At 43.6% G+C, this 25,686-nt stretch overlaps 1 protein-coding gene across 1 annotated transcript; it reads left to right on the top strand.

Annotated features, from left to right (window-relative positions):
- Positions 1-1,818: 1,818 nt before the first annotated feature.
- Positions 1,819-17,691, top strand: LOC141047052 (uncharacterized). The gene is made up of 5 exons (XM_073541981.1): positions 1,819-2,041; positions 2,125-2,248; positions 2,332-2,429; positions 2,624-2,714; positions 15,922-17,691. Exons 1-5 carry the CDS (start codon positions 1,820-1,822, stop codon positions 17,529-17,531), a joined length of 2,145 nt encoding a protein of 714 aa, XP_073398082.1. The 5' UTR covers position 1,819; the 3' UTR covers positions 17,532-17,691.
- The last annotated feature ends 7,995 nt before the right edge of the window (positions 17,692-25,686 follow it).

The following is a 25,686-nucleotide window of genomic DNA, read 5'->3' as shown; positions in this document are numbered from 1 at the left end:
TTCTCTATGTGGAGTGCGGGTGGAGGTCGGTGCTGGAGGCTCCATTATTCTCTATGTGGAGTGCGGCTCTGCGGGTGGAGGTCGGTGCTGGAGGCTCCATTATTCTCTGTGGAGTGCGGCTCTGCGGGTGGAGGTCGGTGCTGGAGGCTCCATTATTCTCTATGTGGAGTGCGGCTCTGCGGGTGGAGGTCGGTGCTGGAGGCTCCATTATTCTCTATGTGGAGTGCGGCTCTGCGGGTGGAGGTCGGTGCTGGAGGCTCCATTATTCTCTATGTGGAGTGCGGCTCTGCGGGTGGAGGTCGGTGCTGGAGGCTCCATTATTCTCTATGTGGAGTGCGGCTCTGCGGGTGGAGGTCGGTGCTGGAGGCTCCATTATTCTCTATGTGGAGTGCGGCTCTGCGGGTGGAGGTCGGTGCTGGAGGCTCCATTATTCTCTATGTGGAGTGCGGCTCTGCGGGTGGAGGTCGGTGCTGGAAGCTCCATTATTCTTTATGTGGAGTGCGGCTCTGCGGGTGGAGGTCGGTGGGGATTCTCCACATCTTTTTAGTCTCTTTAGCTTCATAGTATCAGCTCTAATCCAATGGTGAGAGAGCGATTTACCCTGAAGAGTCACAGATTGTGGGGTTGGTATAAAATGTTATATTTAGGGGGTTCTGTGTTGTCTCCTTATATGAATCACAATGGTTTTGTTCCTTTTCCGCTGATTGATACAAACGACCCAACTATGAAACACGAGAACCGAGGAAACCTGTATTACTCTCATAGTACGGGGCCTCTTACTTGCCCCCATATACAGTATAATGTTCCCCCAGTATCGCCATCCTCCACACACAATATGTTACCACCCAAACCAGGAGATAATCAGTTCTCACTCTTCCCCATACTTAATGCCATAGAGCCCCTTTTTTGGTTCCCGCACACAGAATTATGTTCCACAGTATCTCCATCCCCAATTTTATTTATTTTTTTGTGTGTTTTTCATGTAATATACGGAATCCTACAGGAAAATGCTTAAAAAAAATCACTGTACATGGAGACATTGGCCTCATATATCTCCTGTCTTGTTGTTCTTGCCAAGAAGCTTTTGTAAAAGCCTCAAACTTCTGTGTGTGACTCAGACCTGAGATCTAACGTGATAGAAGATTACAGTGCGGGGAAGACGGGAAACCTTCATATAGACGGCCGGTGGGGATGGAGTCAGTGACGGACTCTGGACAAATATGTTTCTAGAGCCGTAGTAGAAGATGAAGATGTCGTCCTCATCATGAAGTAGTTATTTCTCCTGTCCCGTGTAATGAATATCTCCTGCAGTATTGCTAATGCCGATTCCAGTGTCGGTAATGAGACGAGAATTAGCGTTATGGAAGATGAGTCTATGAGAAACGTATTCCGCTGCCGACTCCGAGGGAGAAACTGCTTGTTGTCTGTGGCCTAAATATATAGGTTTTATTAGTAGATGTAAAGAAGAAAACTAAATACTGTAAAATAATAAATCTCCTCATATGTTTCCCTTATTATCTCCAGTAATTGTATTATTAGACAGGATTTTTATGATGTTACATCGGCTCATCTTCTCATTCAGGTCTCTACAATATCGGATCCTCTCAGTGAAGATCTTCTACATAAGAGAATTTTCCTGTTTTACCCATCAAAGATGGATATGGACAGAGACAAGATGGCGGAGAGGATATTACACCTCACCGTAGAGATCCTCTTCCGGCTTACTGGAGAGGTGAGAGACTCTGATGACGTCACATTACATCATTCTTATCTATGGGAATAACAGATGGACAGAACTGGAGAGGTGAGGACTCTGGAAATGTCTGTAGTGAGATTTATTAATGTGTCTCTCCATAACCAGGATTACACAGTAGTGAAGAAGACCTCTAGTGAGCGCTGTCAGGACCCTGTGTCTGAGGGATGGGGAAGACCCCTGAACCCAATCATGGGGCCTCCACCTCACCCACTGATACATGAGGACGTCAATGACCAGAAGATCCTAGAACTCACCTACAAGATGATTGAGCTACTGACTGGAGAGGTGACACTGCTGGGAATGCTGGGACATTATACAGTAATGCTATAAAGGTATCGGGGGGATGACGGTATAATTGTATGTATCAGGTTCCTATAAGGTGTCAGGATGTCGCTGTCTATTTCTCCATGGAGGAGTGGGAGTATTTAGAAGGACACAAAGATCTGTACAAGGACGTCATGATGGAGGTTCCCCAGCCCCTCACATCACCAGGTAATAGACAGAGCTAAATACACACGGCCTATAATTATCTGTATGTAAAGAATGAATTCAGTCCCTGTATGTGTTTCCTCCAGATCTATCCAGTAAGAGGACAACACCAGAGAGATGTCCCCGTCCTCTTCTTCCACAGGACTGTAAACAAGAAGATCCCAATGTTCCTCAGGATCATCAGGTAGATGGAGAGAAGGTGTCATGAGATCTCCCCTATGATGTGTAGATGGCTGTGAAGGTCTTGTGCTCTGTCTTGTTTTATCCCCCAGTATTATATGTTTTATACTTGTGTAGTGAGAACGGTGGAGATGGCAGGATTAGAACTGATCATAGATGGGACTTCTCCATCTGTGACTTTTACAATATTTATTTTAGGGTGAAGATCTGACCCATATTAATACTACAGAGACATATGTGAGGGGTGATGAGAGATGTAAAGAGGAGATTACTGCTTATAACCGGTCGGGTGAGTACTGACCACTAAATATAGACAAGTCACAGATTCCTCTCAGTCACCGGCTATGGCAGCTTTATCGATGGTGTAGTCAGGCCGTATCACAATCGTGTGATCAATACTATCATAAAATCTCAGGCTTTAGAAAATGATTTTTGAATATGCAAATTTTATTAGTCACACAGAGCCCAACGTTTCGGCCGAACGGGCCTTTATCAAGGGTATTTATCTAAACAAAATATAACAATAATGTAAAATTAGGAATCCTGTCTAAGAATGACACAAAATGAAATAAGTACAGTATCACTGACTGACATATTAGTGCGAGTGAAAAAAAGTTTATAATGAAAGTGTCATGGTCACGTGTGGCTGGACACACCGCCTCCAGCAGGGCGAATTTATATGACACGCGTGACCCTGGATACACCGCCTCCAGCAGGGCGAATTTAAATAATAGAAGTCCAGCTGGATACCCCGCCTCCAGCAGGCGAATTTCAGTATACACGTATCTCTGGATACTCCGCCTCCAGGAGGGTGAATTTAAACAATAAAGGGAAACACCAGGGAATCCGATACAATGGAGGGCCCTGCGATAGAGAACGGGGACGTGGAGACCTCCTGCACTCCCCTGAGCCAGTGTCCCTGCACTCCTCATGAACCCTAGGCCGGTTCCGCACTGGGCGCCGATCAGGAACCTAAAATCCCTAACTCGCCCTGCGCCAATCCCTTACTAGTGAAGTGGACGGTGCAGAAACTAATCCCACCACTGCACTAAACACACACTGAGAAAAGTGACAAAACAGGGAAACACCACTTAGCTTTGCTCTGTTGCTTATGCTCCCAGCAACAGAGTCCAACACCTGAGTGCACCTTTTCCTCCCACCGGGTCCAACACCAGCGTGCAGCCTTGGAGCTACAGAGTCCAGAACCTGAGTGCAGCAGTCCAGAAATAAAGTCCAGCATCCAAGTGTAGCTTTCCAGCAACAAAGTCCAGCATCATGAGTGCAGCTTTACACCATAGCTGCCACTCCACCAAGCTTTGCAAGAACTCCTCACTGACACCATAGCTGCCACTCCAGGACTCTGACTGAGCTGCCCGGGACTCTCCTCCAGCTCCTTCCTTCAACAAGGCTTGGTTGCAACTGAGCAATATCACCCACGCTGATTGCAACACCTGACACTCTTTTATTTGTCAGCCAGAGCAATCACACCTGCTAAATAATAACGTTCAATAAACCAAAGTAACCAGTGTGCAATGACCCTAACGGCCACCGGGGGCAAACTAGAACTGAAACCACCACAGTGCAATGACCCTAATGGCCACCGGGGGCAAAACCAACGCCGAGGACACAGCTCAAGGAAAAAAAAAAGGTTACTTGTACATTTGTCTGTCAGATCCAACCTGGATCATGACAAAAAGAAGACGTCTAATCAATATGCGCAATACATTGAACAGAAATAACGAAAAAGAATTTTTTCCTCTCAGGAGTAAGGACTCCATCATCAGAATAAATCCTCACAATAAATCAATAAGTACAATCTGTAAAAAAAGAGGAAAAGTGGGGAGAGAAGTTACTCAAATACCATAAATAAAATACAGCCTAACGCAGCTTAAAGGTACCATAGAGGAAATGTGCAACAAGTAAAAGGATATAAGTACCTGTGTGGCTATATATTGAAGTTTCAAAAGCTCTAAGAAAGAAGAGGAGAAAAAAAGGGTAAAAATAAGGTAAAAACCAGAGTATGACAGAAGAAAGCATTGTAAGTATATTGTAATATAAGCGGTATATAGCTAATCTTTACAAACCTAGAACGAGAAATGCGGTAACTTGGGACTGCGCCGCTGCCTGTGGAGTGTGTGCATGTGTGTGGGCTGGAACTTGTATCTCTTTTATATTCTACTCATGACACAAATACATTACAGCTGGAGGGGTACTGGCGTCCAATAGCGCCAATATCGCGCATGCGCAAACCGTCTCTCCGGACGGAAGTGGGGCATGATCTGTACGAGTAAAAAGGAAGTGTGTGAGAGAAGCTTAATGTTCAACCGTGCGTATGCAGACCGTCCCTCTGGATGGAAGTGGGGCATAATCAAGTCCGAAACAGGAAGTGTGGCAAGGAGGAGTGATAATGTATAAATAATGACCGCTACAGCGCAAGCGCTAGAAATAATGAAAAAAGGGGAAAATATGTGTATAATTATAAGTATATTATATTACATATATCTGAGCCAGGTCAAATCTGAAGGTCTATATCGCATGTATGTGTAAAATTGTTATAAAAACAAGAAATAGAGGGAAAGAAAAAAGAAAAGGGGGGAAAACACCACCAAGTGAAAAAGATCAGAACCGAAAGTGGGTACCTTCCTTCCGCGATTAGGTCTGTAAAAGAATAAAAAGAGAAAGAAAAAATTATTCTTATATTACATAGACACATATGAGGCACTTATATAAATACCTATACAATGCTCATAACATGTTACTTATGAGAAAACCTACGAATGTTTGCATGTGTACACATATTGAGGGATACATGTATACACATACATATGACGAGTTTGATCTTTATCTCTCAACGGGAGATCTTTAGATATACCGGATGGTAGCCAGATTGATAGCTTGTTGCCCGGGCAAGGTGACAGATCAACACAGAGACAGGTTATGTATCTGCAACATGCCACACGGCTGTTTAATCACATCAAGTTTATATACTCTTTTGAGTAGGCGGTTACATTACATCATCATATTCCATTGGACAGTTGATTATTCAAGAGTAAGCATAAATGGTTTCAACCAATCAGATTGTACTCGGCTGTTAATTATTAGATACATTCGGGAATTTCCAGAAAAAGGTGGAAACAGGTATTGGTTATACAATACCCTAACACTAGCCTCATTAACCTGTCTTAATAAGGGTTCATAGCCCCTTTATCTATCTATTTCTAAGACTATGTACTCATTATCTACCTTAGGCCTACGTGGAACTCGTGATATGTTCTTTAGTTACATGAATCATAAGAGTTATAGAGGTGAGAGGCAAGAATAACAGGATTAGGTGAGAGTTGATCTCTTCTCTGTCAGCTAATATCATAGAAGTATGGAGAGTGAGACCCTAAGAGTGTATGAAGGGACCCCAAAGAATCAGGGTTTCCCTATCAGTCCCCCCTTTTGAGAACAGATATCATTCTCTCACCCTCCTTCCTCCAGGTACTTCAAAGGCCTAAGCGCCAGTGTTGGGCTTATTATTTTCTTCACCAAATTCCCTGGAGTGGGTTGAGAGATCATATCTCATTCTCAACCTTGTCAATTCTTGGGGGAGTATTCACATATTTTATCGTGTTAGTGGAAGGTGTTGGGCCTAGCTTGATCTGTTATTCCCCTTATTGCATCTCTAGTGTAATTTATAAACCTCTGTTGATTATAGTAAATGTAATTCATCCAGTACACATGTTTCTTAAAATCAAATCTAAAATGAGCTGCTGTCTTTAAAATGTCATTTTGGTTTCTCTGCGTCTGTCCCTTTTGGAGCAAGGCTGTCATCAGCAACAGGAACAGGATCATCATTCTTCCGTTCCAGGGCCTTGCAGTGGCTGGCATGAATCCAAGTGGGTTTTCCTTCAAGCTTCACTGAAGTGGATGTAGTGAGGAGAACTTGGAATGGACCGTCGAACCTTGGTTCCAGTGGTTTCTGTGTGTGTCTTTTAACCACCACCCAATCTCCTGGTTGGAGAGAGTGGGTTCCTTCTTGATTCTCTGGGTCTGGAATAGAATCAAAGACTTGTTTATGCACAAGTGAGAGCCTCTTCTGAAGGCTCTGGGTATAGCTAGTGAGATTGTCACACTGTAGCTGCAGTGTCTGTGGGAAGTATAGGCCTAACCTTGGCGCTGACCCAAACAAAACTTCATAGGGGAACACTTTTGTCTTTCTGTTAGGTGTGTACCTAATGGAGACCAAAGCTAGGGGTAAACATTCTGTCCAAGGTTTCCCCAATTCCTCACTTGCTTTTTGAATCTTTAACTTAAGTGTCCCATTCAGCCGCTCAACCTTACCACTTGCTTGGGGTCTGTAGGGTGTGTGGAATGCTTGTGTGACCCCCAACATTTGCATAACATGCTGCATTACCTCTCCAGTGAAGTGGGTACCTCTATCGGACTCTATAGTTTCAGGTAGTCCGAACCTACAGAAAACTTCTGACATCAGCTTCTCTGCAGTAGCCCTTGCAGTGGCTTTCGGCATCGGGAATGCTTCTGGCCACCCATAGAAGAGGTCAACACACACGAGCACATTCATACATTGCTGCTTGGGGTAACTGTATGAAGTCAATCTGCAGTCGTTGAAACGGGTAGAGGGGCTTAGGTATGTGTTTCTGTGGTACTTTCACTACACCTCCTGGGTTGTGTTGTGCGCATGTCAGACATGCCTGTGTGAACCTAGTAGCAACCGTTGTGAAACCTGGGGCTATCCATTGCTTATCCACCAAAGAACACATAGCATTTTTAGAAAGGTACGTCGGTCCATGGGCTGCTTGAGCCATGACGGGGTACAAGGATCTTGGCAGACACACCCACTGTTCCCTCCATCCACAAACCTTCATGGTCACGTGCTCCAGCTTTCGACCAGACCTGTTTCTCTTCCCCGGTTGTCTGCCGAGTCAGAGCCTGCAAGATACTCAAGTCGAAGTGGTTACACTCAGTGCTTACCATAACCAGTGGAGGTGCCTCAGGGGTCTCATTGTGTCTGGGTCTTCTAGCTGCTTCTTTGGCAGCTCGATCCGCTTTGTCGTTTCCTCTTGCTTCGGTGATATTAAGCTTTGTATGTGCCTTTACCTTAACTATGGCAACCTCTTTGGGCAGCAGTAACGCTTCCATCAGTTGTTTGATGAGGTGCCCATGTTTAATAGGAGTGCCTGTTGATGTAAGAAAGTCTCTTGCTCTCCATATAGGACCGTAGTCATGGGCCACCCCGAAAGCATACCTTGAGTCTGTGTAAATGTTGTAGCTTCTACCGTCAGCCCCTTTAAGCGCTTCAATGAGTGCCGTCAACTCCGCCTGCTGCGCAGACATATGAGGAGGGAGTGGTTCTGCTTTTACTACCTCGTGCTGTGTTACCACTGCATAACCAGTGTAGAACCGTCCGTCTTCACCGATGCTTCCATCTATGAAAAGCTCAACATCTGGATTAGCGAGAGGTACATCAGAAACATGTGAAAAACCTGCTGTCTCTTGGGCCATAAGGGCCATACAATCATGTTCATGATATACATCAAAAAGCTCCTCTTCAGTCAAATTCTGCAAAAACAGTGGTTTGCCTTGTCCTTCTCCCCCCCCCCTTTTGAATCCACCACATTAATGGGAATGAGAGAGGCTGGATTCAAAGTTGTACATCGTTTCAGAGTGACATTGGGAGGCATGAGAAGTGCACACTGCAGTCTCAGGTGTCTGGCTACAGAAATGTGCTTGGGTTGAACTTGGTTAAGAATGCTGTGCAAGTCATGTCGAGTGTAGATGGTTAGAGTAGTCCAGTATGATCTCTGATGCTTTGTCAAGAAGGAATGTGACAGCTGTTACTGCTCGGACACAAGATGGTGCTCCTCTCGCTACAGGGTCCAGGCTGGCTGAGTAGTATGCCACAGGCCTGTTTTGCTGACCATGTTTTTGGGCTAGGACCCCTGTAGCATGTCCTTACATTTCAGTGCAGTACAGGAGGAAAAGTTTGGCATAGTCTGGGGTGCCTAGAGCTGGGGCAGAGACGATTGCTAGTTTAAATGAGTAGAAACTGTCTAGTGCTTCCTGATCAAGTCTGAAGGGTTGAGAGGGCACACAATCATAGAGTGGCTGCATGAGAATGGATGCAGAACGAATCCAAGGCCTAAAATATGATGCCAATCCCAGGAAGGTGTGTAGATGTTGAACCCCTGTGGGTGGTTTTAGCACTTCAATCGCCTTTTTCTTGTCCTCTGTCAAGTGGCGTGCACCCTGTGATATGCAATGTCCGAGAAACACAACTTTTGGCTGACAAAACTGTAACTTTTCTCTGGATGCCTTACACTTTTTGGCAGCAAGATGTAGAAACAATGAGATTGTAGCTTCGCAGCATTCATCTCTGTTTGGGGCACAAAGGAGTAGGTCATCAACATACTGAAGTAAGACAACCTCAGCATGTTTGGTGTCCCAATCCTGCAAAATGAATTGCAAAGCAGCAGTATACAGGGTCGGAGAGTTTTGAGCTCCATGCGGCAGCACCAGCCATGTATACTGTTGGCCCCTAAAAGTAAAAGCAAACAAATACTGACAGTCCAGATGCAAAGGGACAGAAAAGAAAGCATTTGCCAGGTTAATACAACTGAAATAGGCAGCTGTTGAAGGGATCTGTGACAAAATTGTGTGCGGATTCGTAACTACTGGTGTCAGTAATTCTGTGCCAGCATTTATGGCTCTAAGATCATGAACCATCCTGTAAGTAACTGGCTCCCCTTTCCTGCCTTTCTTTTTCACTGGGAACAAGGGGGTGTTGGCTATAGATTTTGTGAGTTTGATTGCCCCAGAGGCAATTAATTCTGTAATGTTTTTGCCTATAGCTTCCTCTTGAGCTGTGCTTAATGGATACTGTTTTAATTCCGGTGGTCTCTCTCCTGGTTTGAGGTTAATCATTACAGGAGAGACTGGCATGTGTCCGATGTCAGTTTTAGACTTTGACCATAGCGAGTCTGGGATCTGCGCTAACTCCCTATTCTCTTCTGAAAGGGCGGGGGAGTCAGAAAAATACATGCAGGCTAGAACTTTGCACAGGGTGCGCTCAGAGACTCCAGCCTTCAATTTCACATTCCCGTCACAGGCACATATCTTGTATGAATCTATCGCTTGCAGTACATCAGAACCAAGTAAGTTTACGGGTGTTTTGTCACTAACTAGCAGCTTAGTTAGGCATGTGTGGTCAGCCAGTCGAAGGGGCAATGGTTTCGTCATTTTACATTCCTGTATCAGTCCCTCAAACCCTTGAGTGTAAATGGTTTCGTCGGATATGTCAGATGGTTTCACATGTTCCTGGCAAATAACAGTTTTGGCTGCCCCCGTATCCACCAGGAATGGGATTTTCTTACCATCTGGGAGAGATACTGAGACTACCCCTTGTGGACCTGTGTTTTAACAGGAAGGTGTCCTAAGGGGGTAGATGGCTACGGGGTTGCCTATTTCCTATTGTGGGTCTTGGGTCGGGACGTCCGTCATGGCCTGGTTCTCTTTTCTGGTTGATCTGCACTGTCGGCTAATATGGCACATCTTACCGCACTTGTAACATTCAATCTGTCTGCGGTAATTTCTGGCTGGGGTAGCTTTCTGACCTGTCTGGGTGTCATTGGACGCATACTGTATCTGTACTGGCTTCATCCTCTGGTCTAACTCAACACCTTTTGCCACACGCACTAAGTCTTCTATGAGGAATGTCCTCCAGTCGGGCTTAGCTGCCTGCACCCTCTGTCTGAGCTGTGATCTAAGCCCTGCCATAAAAGCTCCATGGAAAAGTTTCCTTCCTGCTTCTCCCATGATGTCATAGCCCAGATCTGCATATCTCAACTTCAGGTTCCCCCAAAACTGGTCTACTGTCTCCTTAGGACCCTGTACCACATCCAGAAGGGAGATAGTGGATTCCCCCTCCTTTCCTCGACTCCATGTGTGCAGACCTCTCAGGAAATGCATCCCTGACTCTATAGTTCTTACTGTACGTACTGTGCTCCCAGTCTACTCTCTGCACTGTATGACCTTCCAGCTCTGTTTATATCCTCTAATACTGACTCCATTCTTGCATCCCCAATTTTCCCCCTCAGGAGGGACTCGTAAGTCCATCCATGTGCAGGTGTAGGTGTTGTTTAATCCTTTCATCCATCTATAAAAGGCCATTGGCAAGTCAAATGGGTGTGGGGCGTCTTTGACTAATGTCATTTGGTCCTTTGGACTCCATGGTCAGTAATGAGACACAGTAGTTGTCTGTATAGTCGGTTGTGTGGGGGTAGATGTTGCAGCTGCTGCGATACCAGTCGTGTCCATGGTCTGATATTCCCCTTCTTCCATTGTAATCAGCATACTGTTTTCTGGTTTTACTACCATGTTGTTGTATGTACCCAGGGACCTGATACTGAGTCTGACCCTGCAGGACTGGGTATATCCCTGTGCCCTTGTGGGGTCTTGGTCTCCCGCAAGCAGAACATTGTTCACGCCAGTCGGGGTTTTCCTGTCCACACACACAAGTCCATCCCTCTGGTCCTGCCATAGGATGGGCCTGATAAGGTGGAGGCGTTTTTATTTTCCTTGCATACCTCACTCCTTTCGGGGTTTCTTCCTTAACCCAACAACCATCTCTCTTCATTTTCTTTGCTACCTCTGCCCAAGCCTTTGCTTGTTTTATTAACCATCCCCTGCTTGGTGCTAGAGCAGACTCCCAGAGAGAGTAATCCAGTGGATCACCCTCCATTCCTAAACCTTTTAACAACTTCTTTGCCTCTTTTACAGCAAACTTTCCTTTTCTTCTCTCTATTATCTCACACGCCTTGCAACCCTCCTGATGCTCTGAACGTTCTGCGTTTCCCATTTCTGTCTGATCTCTCTGTCTGCCTCTTTCTCTGGTTGTTACTCTCTATTCTCTTAATACGTGCTGCTATTTTGTGCCCACTTCCCAACTTCGCTTGCAATTCCTTGACCTATGCCGACTGCACTTCACTAATTCGATGCATAGGCTTGCGTGCCGTTGTTATAAGGGATTTCCGCTCAGTGTCTGAACTTTCGTGACCTAAACTGCCTCCCCACCTTCCCAGTTGATAGGTGTCAAGACCGTAGAAACCTGATAAAGAAGTTTACTTATTTAGTGGTTTGGCCAACGTGACCCCACCCGGTCACCTCCCACTAAATCTCTACATGCTCAGTACGAGATGGCACTTCTCTGTAATTAATCCTAGTATATTCAGCAATTCTATATATCAACCAGAGAGAAAATCCAACTAACCATAGGCAGACTAATATGACCCAAATTTTCTCATAATCTTCTAGTCCCATATGAGGCAAGGCAGAAATTGAACAGTCCTATACCATGGAGGGTGCGATCATGCATAACCCACACAGTTGCAGCTTCCCCAAGATATCAGCTAAGTTGTTGTAAAACCCGCAGGCCAACAGAAAACACGGATAGGGCAAGCCCAACCACGTGCAATCCAATTTCTCTGCGTGGCTCCGCGACAACAGCAAAATATATTGGTTTCATCTTATCTCATTCATTCAGGTGTGACTATGTGTTTGACTTCCTAGTGTTCCTCCACTCTATTTCTGGTACCAATTGACCAGTTAGCATACCTAACGGACTCCCTTATACATTCAGGATTTTATGTCACAATCCTTATTACATGCATACGGTCATTCAATTCACTCAGGGAGTCTCATCCTCTACACACACATTCACACCTCCAATACGGTATACCGTTAATGTATCACAAGGATATTCTATGGTTCTTTGCCAAACAACTGGTCATATAAGAAGACGGCTATACTGTACCCGAAACCCGGCTGCAGAGCATGTGACAAGAGGAGACACAGAAAGTTGTAAGAAACAATGGCTCTTACCTTCACCAGTGATTTTGGTCTGTGTTTCCTCTAGGCCTCAGTCTGCGGCTGCCGAATCTCAGATGCCGGGGGTCTTCCTGTTGCGACCAGCCCGTCCAATGGGACGCCAAATGACGAGTTTGATCTTTATCTCTCAACGGAGATCTTTAGATATACTGGATGGTAGCCAGATTGATAGCTTGTTGCCCGGGCAAGGTGACTGATCAACACAGAGACAGGTTATGTATCTGCAAAATGCCACACAGCTGTTTAATCAGATCAAGTTTATATACTCTTTTGAGTAGGCGGTTACATTACATCATCATATTCCATTAGACAGTTGATTATTCAAGAGTAAGCATAAATGGTTTCAACCAATCATATTCATATTCGGCAACCAGATTGTACTCGGCTGTTAATTATTAGATACATTCGGGAATTTCCAGAAAAAGGTGGAAACAGGTATTGGTTATACAATACCCTAACATTAGCCTCATTAACCTGTCTTAATAAGGGTTCATAGCCCCTTTATCTGTTTCTAAGACTATGTACTCATTATCTACCTTAGGCCTACATGGAACTCGTGATATGTTCTTTAGTTACATGAATCATAAGAGTTATAGAGGTGAGAGGCAAGAATAACAGGATTAGGTGAGAGTTGATCTCTTCTCTGTCAGCTAAGATCATAGAAGTATGGAGAGTGAGACCCTAAGAGTGTATGAAGGGACCCCAAAGAATCAGGGTTTCCCTATCACATATATATATATCCAAAATAACTAATATTATAAGGTAAATATAGTGCTCTCTATAAAAAGATCAAGGCACCAAAACTCCACATTATCATAATGGAAGTTAAAAATAAAATTAAAATGGAGAAAACCTGGAGAAAAAATCAATAAAAAAATCAATGAAAAGCCTCATACTCCCTATTAATGCCAAAGGGTTCCAATGTTTGAAGAACAAAAATCCAATAGGACTCTCTTTCTTTCAATCTTTGTATCCTGTTGCCACCTCGTCTATCCAGAGGTACACTTTCAATAACTTGATAACGAAGCTGAGAAATATTGTGGTTATGAGAAATAAAATGAGCTGAAATGGGTAACAGAGTTCTCTTACAGCTGATAGTGGATTTATGTTGAGAGATACGGTCTCGGATATGTTGGGTAGTCTCTCCAACATATCCGAGACCACATGGGCATTTTATGAAATATATTACATATGATGAGTCACAATTGTAATAGTCCTTAATTGTAAAAATCTTTCCCGATCTGGCATGGGTAAAGGTTTCACCTTTAGTAATGTTGGAACATTGCAAACAATGCAAGCAAGGAAAAGTCCCTTTGCGTAATGGCCTAAATAAAATTTGTCTTCTTGAATCACGGGAACTACCAATGTCTGCCCTTACTAAAAGATTGCGTAAGTTAGGAGGTTTTTTGTGACAAATCAAAGGTGGAGCTTGAAATTGGGCTATCTGAAGATAAGAATTAGAGAGGAGTGGCCAGTGTCGACGAATAACCTTATGGATGAGATATATAAAGGGATGGTATGTGTTAACGAAGGACACCCTATTAATTTTAGTTGCAGGACTAGATATAGATGGAGGAGAAAAAGACAACAGGGAATCGAGATATCCTCGGGATTCGAATTTGGATTTCATTTCAGCAAAACGACCAACACGATTAAGATTATCAGACACAATATGGTTAATACGTCAAAATTGTGATCTTGGGAGAGATATTTTTTCTTATGTGTTAAGGATGACAGCTAGTGAAATGAAGGAGACTATTTTTGTCCGTTGGTTTTACAAACAAATCAGTGGAAAGGGAACCATCAATATCTCTAATAACCCTGGTGTCAAGAAAAGGAATAGAAACTGAATTATATTGCATAGTGAAAGATAAACCTGCAACTTTTGTATTAATATCTTGGAAAAAACTCTTAAGAGAAACCAAGTCACCCGTCCAGATGAGAGAAATGTCATCTATGTATCTCTTCCACAGTACCGAGTACTGTTGGAAGAGAAAATGTGGGTAGACAAACTCTAATTCAAATTCTGCCATAAAAATATTGGCATATGGGGGCACCACATTTGAACCCATTGCAGTGCCACTTAATTGAATAAAAAACTGATCCTCAAATAAGAAAAAATTCTTTGTTAGAATGAGAGTTAACATAGAAATACAAAAAGATTGAATGTCTTTAGAAAAATCCGTTTTATTTTCTAAAAAAATTTTTACGGCTTGAATACCCCTTGTATGGCTAATACTAGTATATAAACTAGTGACCTATAATGTCACCAAGTAACATTTAACCGAAGTTAAATTCAAATCCCTAATGCAAGACAAAAAATGTGATGTATCTCTAAGCCATGAGGGGATCAAATGTAAGAGAGGAGAAAGGATCTTTTCAAGTACAACATATAACGGTGATAATATTTTTACCCTTTTGCTCCCCTCTTCTTTCTTAGAGCTTTTGAAACTTCAATATATAGCCACACAGGTACTTATATCCTTTTACTTGTTGCACATTTCCTCTATGGTACCTTTAAACTGCGTTAGGCTGTATTTTATATATGGTATTTGAGTAACTGTTCTCTCCCCTCTTTTTTCCCTTTTTTTTTTTACAGATTGTACTTATTGATTTATTGTGAGGATTTATTCTGATGATGGAGTCCTTACTCCTGAGAGGAAAAAAATCTTTTTAGTTATTTCTGTAAATGTTGTCAATGTATTGCATATATTGACCATATGTCTTCTTTTATTATAAACTTTTTTCACTCGCACTAATACGTCAGTCAGTGATACTGTGCTTATTTCATTTTGTGTCATTCTTAGACATGATTCCTAATTTTACATTATTATTATATTTTTTTAAATATAAATACCCTTGATAAAGGCCTGCTCGGCCGAAACATTGGGCTCTGTGTGACTGACAAAATTTGCATATTCAAAAATCATTTTCAAAAGCCTCAGGTTTTATGATATTATTGATTGATTTTCCTGACGGCTTGGTTGTCTTTCCCCATATATATTATACAATCGTGTGATCACCATTTTGCTGCTAGACAACAATTTCCACCACCCAAAACAGTTCAGATGACGTTGGTCATTGAAAGCCCTTTTCTATAGAAGTTACAACTTGGAGGAACCACCTACCCCCTCGGATTAGAAGACGCTGATCATTACCTGCCCAGATCTGAAAACTAAAAAGCCAAATGACAGTGTACATAGAATGTGCTGACAAGTTAGAAAATTACTTGAAGAAAAATATTATGATGGGTCTGTAAGAGAAAGTGGAAGGTAATGATGCTGTTGGCTTCCTAGATCCCTGATATTTTATTGGATGAATGTAGCTTCTCTCCCTTCTGTGCTACTGAATGTGCTCATATGGTCCCTACAAGACCAGGTCCAGTCTTTCTGGCCAAACTTCTCTTTTATGATCACTAACATTAAATGTGCAGTGAGGCCAAGTGTAAATTTCTGTACAATAACAACAGAGTTTCCCTTTATCCTGACTTTTCAGTTTAAAAATGACTAACTTCAAACAGGGTCGTGAGAAACTGCATAAAAATATTACACCTTTTATAAATTTCAATGATTTTATTCAAAAATAATAATTGGTTTTATTCTTGGCAGATGATTGTACCAGGAGATCAGGGGGACAGCTGACATCTTCAATTTTTAAATCAGATGATCTTGAGATTACACAGGATACAACTGAAGTGAATGCCATTACTCCAGATATACCATCATCCCTTCAATGCAAAGATCGACCTTCTGATCCTTTGAAACAGGTCCTGTCTTCTGATTCATTACTGACCCCTGAGGAAACTCAAAGTCACAAAATAAGCATTAAAAAACAAACTTATAAAGCAAATAAACCATTCTCACGTTCTGAATATGTAAATAGTTTTCCCCTCGAAAAGTCTTTTCTTAAATATCAAAAAATTCACACAGAGGAGAATAGGTTTTCTTGTTCCAAGTGTGGGAAATGTTTTAACCAGAAATCACATCTAGTTACACACCAGATAACTCACACAGGGGAGAAGCCTTTTTCATGTTCAGAATGTGGGAAATGTTTTACAGATAAATCAAATCTTATCAAACATCAGAGAGCTCACACAGGGGAGAAGCCTTTTTCATGTTCAGAATGTGGGAAATATTTTACAGATAAATCAAATCTTATCACACATCAGAGGACTCACACAGAGGAGAAACCTTTTTCATGTTCAGAATGTGGGAAATGTTTTAACCATAAATCAAATCTTATCACACATCAGAGAACTCACACAGGGGAGATGCCTTTTTCATGTTCAGAATGTGGGAAATGTTTTACAGTTAAATCAAGTCTTATCACACATCAGAGAACTCACACAGGGGAGAAGCCTTTTTCATGTTCAGAATGTGGGAAATATTTTATCCAGAAATCAAATCTTATCACACATCAGAGAACTCACACAGGGAAGAAACCTTTTTCATGTTCAGAATGTGGGAAATGTTTTAACAATAAATCACATCTTATCACACATCAGGGAACTCACACAGGGGAGAAGCCTTTTTCCTGTTCACAATGTGGAAAATGTTTTACAGTTAAATCAAGTCTTATCGCACATCAGAGTGCTCACACAGAGGAGAAGCCTTTTTCATGTTCAGAATGTGGGAAATATTTTACACGGAAATCAAATCTTATCGCACATCAGAGAAGTCACACAGGGGAGAAGCCTTTTTCCTGTTCAGAATGTGGGAAATGTTTTAACCATAAACCACATCTTATCACACATCAGAGAATTCACACAGGGGAGAAGCCTTTTTCCTGTTCAGAATGTGGGAAATGTTTTAACAATAAATCACATCTTATCACACATCAGGGAACTCACACAGGGGAGAAGCCTTTTTCATGTTCAGAATGTGGAAAATGTTTTACAGTTAAATCAAGTCTTATCGCACATCAGGGAACTCACACAGAGGAGAAGCCTTTTTCCTGTTCAGAATGTGGGAAATATTTTAACCATAAACCACATCTTATCACACATCAGAGAATTCACACAGGGGAGAAGCCTTTTTCCTGTTCAGAATGTGGGAAATGTTTTACACTTAAATCAAATCTTATCACACATCATCAGAGAACTCACACATGGAAGAAAACTTTTTCATGTTCAGAATGTGGAAAATGTTTTGAGAGGAAATCATCTCTTTTTAGCCATCAGAGCAGTCACACGGGGGAGAAGCTTTTTTCATGTTCCTAATGCAGGAAAAGTTTTATTTGGAAATTTAACTCTTAATAAACTTCAGAGTAGTCACACAGGGGAGAAGCCTTTTTCATCTTCAGAATGTTGTTTTAACCGAAAAGTGTATCTTATCATTTCTCGTGTTCGGTCTCTTTAAAATATAAACAATCATACTCTCCTTCCATGCCTATGCTGATTAATTGGTGTCGCGATTCACATTCCCGCATTTCTTATCAAAAGGCACATCTTCTCACTCTGGTGCCATTTCTGCCTCAGCTTGGAAAAAGCACTGAACTCACAGGCTTGAGCTGTCTTACAATATGAAAGTCTTGCAATTTCTCCTTTCTTAATGTCGGTCTCACAAGAAAACAGCTCCACAAATCTTCTTGTGTTCTCACCGATGCCCACATACTGAGCAATGTTTGCTTCACAGGGGAATTTACCTCCCCCCTCCCAAACCACAGGGGATTCTGATATGTGGAACACCATAATTGATTTGTATATCATATTGCATCTATGCCTACTAAACAAGACATGGAGCAATATATACAAAGGCTGGAGACCACATACAAAACTGAAAATATGTTCCCTCACTTATAGCCTGTCACAGCTTACTGTCAAGGTACAGAGATTACAGGATGATGTTTACAAGTTTTGGACCATCAACATGCTCATAAACGAACACTGGATCTTCACAGCCAGCAAATAAACAGTCTGTATAATATGGTTGATGACCAAGAAAATCACAATAATATCTGGATAAGAGGTATACCTGAAAGCATCAATACCCAAGTGATTATGCAGACACTGCTTACTTTATTCAATACTATCCTTGGTGATCCTATTGGTAAAGAGCTGGAGATCGATAGGATGCACCATACACTAGACAATCGTGGCTCAAATTCTGAGAGTCCAATAGACATTATTTGTCGCGCATTTTTTCAAAGTAAATGAGCCCATTATGAGGAAAACAAGAGAGTTGGGTCTTATTAATTTCAATGTAAAACGCATACAATTGCTCACAGATCCTTTCTGAATGAGAACTCTCCACCCGTGCCTCTGGGAAATCCCTTTCCCCTTCAGGGAGCTTCCTTCAGTCCGTACCAGCAGGCCCTCAGAGCAGGGGTCTGCTGTACAATTCTATGTCTTCCCACCTTCCCCTACGGGAAGGTTGCCTATGCACGTCTTTCCCCTTCTTCCCCTAAGGGAAGACTGATCCTAACTTCCCTTCTATTCTCCCACTCCAACCTTCCAGCTCCACCCACCTTCTAACACCCTTTCCTAGCCAGCAGGGATGGTGAAGCACATCACCTGCTGCTGTGGTGGATGCAGTGTTGTGTAAGAGCCAGGTCTGGTGTCTCCATCTTACCTGAAAGGTGGGATACTACACCTCTGGTTGAGGTGCAGTACCTCTGTGGCGACTGGACCCTCAGGGGCGCCACATTACCCCCCATTAAGCGCAGCACGTCCACGGGCTGAAACAGAGTACATGATGTTACAGGGGAACATACAAACAATTTAAACACGTGTTATCAGGTAAAACATATTCAAACTCAACTTCTCTTTATGAGAGACACTCTCTCACTTCAACGTTACATGATAACATTACCTTACATTATCTATATCTTACATCCTAGATAGTTATCCATTCCTATCTTCTATATTGTGCTACTGGCAGCAACCATTACCAACTGTGAAGTTCGTTACCAAGTCAGGGCACACTATCCCTGCTGAAATACTTTCATTATTCCTTATGTCTTGCATCTATCTATACAATACTAACACATGTCCCTAAACTGTTTGGGTGACAACAGTTGCTAATTGGTTCGCCACCTGCTCTGGACACCTTGTCCCAGAAACAATACTTCTCTCATTTACTATTAGACATTCACCATATTTTACAAAAAGCCAGTTCCGCTACTTAATAATCTACTGATACCTATTAGTTCTGATACTCTACCAATGCTATACTAGATTTTCACAATAATCCTATACACTATCAATATACCGTTTCCTATACATAGTATAATATTTACAATCATAATAACATTTTTATTAGTTACAATGAAAAAACAGTCATTATTTGAGGTAAGTGGCAGATTCTATCCCAGCCGGGGTATCTTTTAGTGTCCTTGTGCTGTATGGAGGACCCGCTCAAAACCTCCAACGTTGGTTTTGGGTGGGCGGCAAGATATAACTGGTTTCCCCTTTAGACCTCATCTTCGGCCACACCTAACAGGTTTTTCTTCAGGTCTGTAGTTGATGTGCAATGATGAAGTCTCTGTATTTTAAAAGGCACGTGTAAAACCAAGAAGGAGCACCTGAATAGGTGCTAAACTATATACAAAGAAAGTTTTGATCACTCACTGTTCATGATCCCATTGTCTCTACTTCTTTTTCTCCTTATGACTATAAAACATAATCAGATATAACATGTTGCCAAAGCTCCCCTGGGTCTAACTATTTACAACGGACTTGCCCTAGTCTCTGTTCATTTTAATGGGGCTGAATGATACAACCTCCTGGTTACATTGAAGCTGTTTGGTTCCCTTGCTTCCAGGGAAGAACTTCAGGACTACTGCGTCTTGGATGGATTATGATTGCTGTAGAAGCCTTGGTATATACTGCTTGCGGAACTTCATCCGGTAAAGTCTCCTCCTGTCCTATTGTTGGCAATGATGATGGAATGGCTGCTGGTTGAGGTACAATTGCAGCCTGAGGAACAATCTGCCTTACTGCAGCTGGTGTCACTGCTGCTGTACGTGGCACTGGTGGTATTGCCATGGCTAGGATTACACTGACGGAGCCTCAGTTGTTGCCCCCTGGTGGTCCTGTGGAGCTATCAGCTCGGCGGGAATCCTGCGGACATGAAGCATGTACCATCTCCTGTCTCCAAGATGGTGGGTAAAGGAGATGTACTCGTCAGGGAACAGATCGCGCTACGGATGTCCCTGGATGAGATGAGCTTCGACATTCCGCCTGTTCACAAACAGGTTGGGAGCTTTTCTGGAGTCCTGGATGAACCCGAATCCTCTGTCGAGGTCGAAGCAGAGGACTCTGCCCCAACCCATGGGATTACAGTTCTCCAAATGCTCACCCTGGGCCTGGATCTTGCCCCTTAGATCACTCTCCGCCAAGGCCAGTTTCTGCATTTGTTGCTTCCTCTCTTTCTGCTCAAATTCAAGTATCTGCCTATGGCAGAACTCTTCTGTGGTGATGGGGAACCCCATGACATCAGCTCCCTCTTCCTCCCACCTGGGGATATTCAGCCTGCTGCATGCTGCGGGAGTTGACTGCGGTATGGGGACAGGTTCCAGGATCCCTCCCCTGGGCGCAGCTTTCCGGTCCCCGGCGATGTCCATGACGACCTGGCCGGAATTTGTGGTCGGTGGTAACCCGATGGGGCCCAGCAGGGCATCCCTTGTCCCAGGGGCGCTGACCGTACCTATTCCTCCTGGCCCGCAGTCATCTTTTACAGGCTCCGGTGACGGAGAGACTGGTGCGGCAGGTAGTGGCGAAGATGGTACCTGGGAACTGGCGGTGGGTATCATTGGTGGTGGTACCTTGGGACTGGCAGTGGGTACCGGTGGCATTGGTACCAGTGTTCTAGCAGTTTCCTCCTGGGTAGCCTGTCTTTTCTGCGCAAGCAGAGCCTGCCACTGACGCAGACTTCTGTTCAGCTCCTCAATTTCCTGCTCCAGGTTGACATACTCCGAGGGGCCGGAGCCTCATTCCACAAAGTCGGGAGAAGGTTGCATTTCTCCACCGCACTTCACAGGCCTCCTTCTGCTCTCCATCATGGGCCCCCTGGTGTACTGGCTTCTCCTATGCTCTCTTTCCCGCCGTGGGGCCTCTCTCCACCCCCTGGTGGCGGTGTCTTTTTCCTTTGCTGCCATACCCGGCCAAGATCCAGACCCCTCTGGCTGTCGGCCATGATGCAGTTGCATAGAAGTACAGGCAGGAGAGGTTCATGCTGCTTCACGCTCTTTCTAGGGTACCGCCCACGATGGCATGCCTCACCGCACACCTTGTGGGACCGCCATAGCAGCCATCTTTACAGTCAAAATCATAGTCCAATAAATGTGTTGTGGTTTGCCCATTGTGGTTTGTTATTTCTCAGTACAGTCAAATTTCTGGCACACAGGACCCGGTGACACCGAGCATCGAAATCCTGTTCGTGACACCAAGTTGGAGCGCCCGCCAGGGCCGTGAGGTACTCTGTATCGGGCCGCTTTTTAAAGGGACAGTGTCACTGTGGCGGTGACCCGGTCCGTGGCCCTGGGCATCCAATAAAAGGGGTATATTTACAGGGGATTGAAAATAAAGAGTTTTTGTATACAGTGTTCGTGATGCCACCTGTGGTATCTGATCAGAAGGGACCAGCGCTGCAGTGCAGATCCTCTGGGACTGATGGTGTGATGCAGCAGAGTTGGAATAGCTCTCCACAGGCAGAGCTTAGTCTCAGTGCAGTTGTAGAAGAAATTGAGGCCGACGGTGAAGATATAGTGTTAGGCAAGAGATGTAGCAGTGCTGAGAATGTGACGCAGGAAGAATGCAGAAGACACAGCTGGGTGCAGTTCCGAAGCTTTACTCACAGTTCTGTCTGCAGTACAGATTCCCGCTTGGTGCCACGTCCTCCAGGTGAGGGATCCAGCCAGCCTCCAGAAAGATAGAGAACACCTTTCCAGAATTTCCTGTCAGTATGTGCCTTCCCTGGCCATCTCACAGTGCTGCTTTCCACTTTCCTTCCTTTCCAGCACCTCACAGTCAGTGTCCCAGGCCAGCTGCCGCGAACCCTGCCGGATAACGTGACCCAAAACGTTTCCTTGATCCTTTCTGGCTGCCTTTCCGGAGACGATAACTGTGGTAATTGGCTGTGGCCCCTAAAGTTGCCACAGCTGTTGGCTTGCTAACTGAGTCCTGTTGTCCACCCCACTAGGCTAGGGGTCGAGACCCTTCTGCGACCTGGATTTCCCCAACCTGATGTCCGTCAGCGTGGAACGAGCCCCACGGGGAGCACTCTCCACCCGTGCCTCTGGGAAATCCCTTTCCCCTTCAGGGAGCTTCCTTCAGTCCGTACCAGCAGTCCCTCAGAGCAGGGGTCTGCTGTACAATTCTATCTCTTCCCACCTTCACTTACGAGAAGGTTGCCTATGCACGTCTTTTCCCTTCTTCCTCTACGGGAAGACTGATCCTAACTTCCCTTCTATTCTCCCGCTCCAACCTTCCAGCTCCACCCACCTTCTAACACCCTTTCCTAGCCAGCAGGGATTGTGAAGCACATGCTGCTGTGGTGTGTGGTGGATGCAATGTTTTTTTATAGCCAGGTCAAGTGTCTCCATCTTACCTGAAAGGTGGGATACTACACCTCTGGTTGAGGTGCAATACCTCTGTGGCGACTGAACCCTCAGGGGCGCCACATGTATTTTCAAAAATCCAAGCAGCATGAGACCATTCTGTGATGCCCAGGACATTCCCAGAATCCATATATCTGACTGGACACCTGCTCCACCATTGCCACAGAGAGTTCCAGCATGTTGCAGAAGGCTTTCAATGGATCAGGAACTTTCCAGATGGGAAAGGAACCTACCAATCATATGTGCTTCTGAAATGAAACTTGTCTCCACTGATGAGAGAGACAGTTTGCAGATGTTTGGTTGATTCTTTAAGAATATAATTACATATCGCTTAATAGAGTTTTATGTTCCTCTCTCCCACTATAAAGGATGTCTCAGTTCATATAAGATCTTAGAACTGCATATAAGTTGAGCTCACATTATATTACTGTAATATCTGGCTGTATTAATTTACTTGCTATGTATTCCATGGTTCCCCTTAGTAGGATCCCTAGGACCGAAAGTAAGACTTACACCTGTAAAAAAAAAAACCCACCAGTTATGGATTTGAGTTGGGGTCTGCTTGTTTCGCAGTTTCTTTGTGTTCAATATATCCATAATCTATATGCCTTGGAGGTAGAGAGGTAGACGTTACTATCTACCTTCTATACTTCCTCCTTGCTCTTAATCTTAATATCCTTTTTTTCCTTCCCCCTTTTTTCCATATAATATGGCACAACTATAACTTACCAGAGCTACAGAAAACAAAAAAAGAGTAGTGAGTGGAGGATAAGCGTATATGTTTGGTATCACCAATCTTGAGGGATGGATTATTCAAGAGCTTTGAACAAATAAAGGCCGATTTTTAACCTTCCAAATAGGGTCGTTGATCAGTATCTGCAAATACGTCATGTGTATAGTACACTATCTAGAACAAACGCCTTACTGATTTATAGATCTCACAATAGATACCATTCCTAAAGTGGTGGACACAAAAGGTGTAGTATCCCTTATTTATAGGCAGTTAAGGCCCTGTCACACTAAACGATGTCCAGCGATCCCACCAACGATCCGACATGATGGGATCGTTGGGACATCGTTAGGCTGATCGCTGGTGAGCTGTCACATAGACATCCCCAGCGATCAGGACGAGCGACGCTGGTTTCTAATGTAAACGGCGGGTATCCAGGAGCTGCGCGATTCCTGGATATCCGCTGTTTACCTTGGAACCCGGCGTACACGATGGTTTCCAAGGTAAACATCGGGTATCTAGGAGTCGCGCGGCTCCTGAATACCCGATGTTTACATTAGCATCCAGCGTTGCTGATCGCTGGTCTCTCGCTGCCACATGCAGCGATGCGCGTTGGGCAGCGGGAGACCAGCGATCGAAAAACTGCCCAGGCCGCTCGAGCTCGATCAGCGATAACCGGCAGGGGGACCGGTCGCTGATCCCCGTCACACACAGTGATCTCACTGGCGAGAACGCTGATGTGTCACAAAATCAGCGATCTCGCTAGCGAGATCGCTTAGTGTGATGGGGCCTTTACTGGACCTACATTTGATAGTTAAGACAAAATGGGAGGATGATGTGGGTCCTTTGAGGAGCAATGGGTGAAAATGCTGTATGTGACACCTAAACTTTACTTGTCGGAGTCACAAAGAATGTTCCAAATTCCTCTCATCCATAGGGTATATAAATCCCCAATGTTGTTATGCACCAGAGAACTCACACAGGGGAGAAGCCTTTCATGTTCAGAATGTGGAAAATGTTTTAACTAGAGATCAGATGTTGTTATACATCAAAGAACCCACACAGGGGAGAAGCATTTTCCTGTTTAAAATGTGGGAAATGTTTTACAGAGAAATCAACACTTGTTACACATCAGAGGACTCACATGGGGGTGAAGCCATTTTCATGTTCAGAAGGTGGAAAATGTTATGTGAAGAAATCATCTCTTTTTCATCATCAGAGTACTCACACAAGGTAAAAGCCTTTTTCCTGTTCATAATCTGGGAAAGTTTTAACCAGAAATTACATTTTGTTAAGACCAGCAAATTCATACAGGGAAGAAGTTCCCTGTTCAAAATGTTTTAACCAGGAAGCATATTTTGATAGACATCAGAGAAATCACACAGGGGAGAAGCCTTCTTTAATGTATATTCCTAATGTGAGAAATGTTTTACTTTGAAAGACACACCTTTATCAGGAAAAATTTCTTGCTAATAAGTGTCTAATAGACTGGAGACGGCTTCCTGTGACACAGGAGAACAAGAAGACAATGTCCATCCTGATCACCGAGAGAACTTCTCTCCTCCAGCCCCACACTTATCTACATTAACTGATTGGTGCAGAATAGAAGAGGAAGGTTCCGGGACCTGCACATCCTGAGGGAGCAGCAGAAGAACCTTCTACCTGACTAGGTCAAGGACCTGGACCTTTCAGATCATAGAACACTGTTTTACATATTTTCAAAAGTTGTCAGGTTCTGTTATGAAATGAGCCATTTCTTAATGATTTAGACCTCCTGACTTCAAATCTAACAATGAAAATGTTTAATTGTCTCTTGTTTCTTTGATATGAAAGAGTTTTCCTTTTACTGCTACATATAATAAAAGCATAAAAGTTTCAGTACTTTGAAACATTATTATTTTTGCAAATATAGAGATGCAGAGTATTTTGTTATGCCAATTTTTAACATTTATTTAGAGGAATTTTAGCAACAATTCAAATAACTTAAACTTGTCTAAACTCTATTGTGAATAAAAAACAGTTGCAGCGGTTTATTTTCTGCAGCATGTCAATTCTTTGTGCGGATTCCACAGCGTTTTTACAGCAA

The sequence above is a fragment of the Dendrobates tinctorius genome, unplaced genomic scaffold (genome assembly GCF_039654945.1).
Source record: "Dendrobates tinctorius isolate UK_male_01 unplaced genomic scaffold, ASM3965494v1 ptg000126l, whole genome shotgun sequence".
Taxonomy (NCBI): domain Eukaryota; kingdom Metazoa; phylum Chordata; class Amphibia; order Anura; family Dendrobatidae; genus Dendrobates; species Dendrobates tinctorius.
Note: the sequence above shows the minus strand (reverse complement) of the source record. Positions and strands in the feature narration are given on the sequence as shown.

What these genes read in the sequence shown, in the direction of transcription:
- LOC141047052 (XM_073541981.1), top strand. Translation starts at nt 1,820, where the DNA reads ATGTCTGTAGTGAGATTTATTAATGTGTCTCTCCATAACCAGGATTAC. An exon ending in TTGAGCTACTGACTGGAGAG is followed by an intron (nt 2,042 to 2,124) that starts GTGACACTGCTG and finishes TGTATGTATCAG; the next exon opens with GTTCCTATAAGGTGTCAGGA. An exon ending in TACTGCTTATAACCGGTCGG is followed by an intron (nt 2,715 to 15,921) that starts GTGAGTACTGAC and finishes TATTCTTGGCAG; the next exon opens with ATGATTGTACCAGGAGATCA.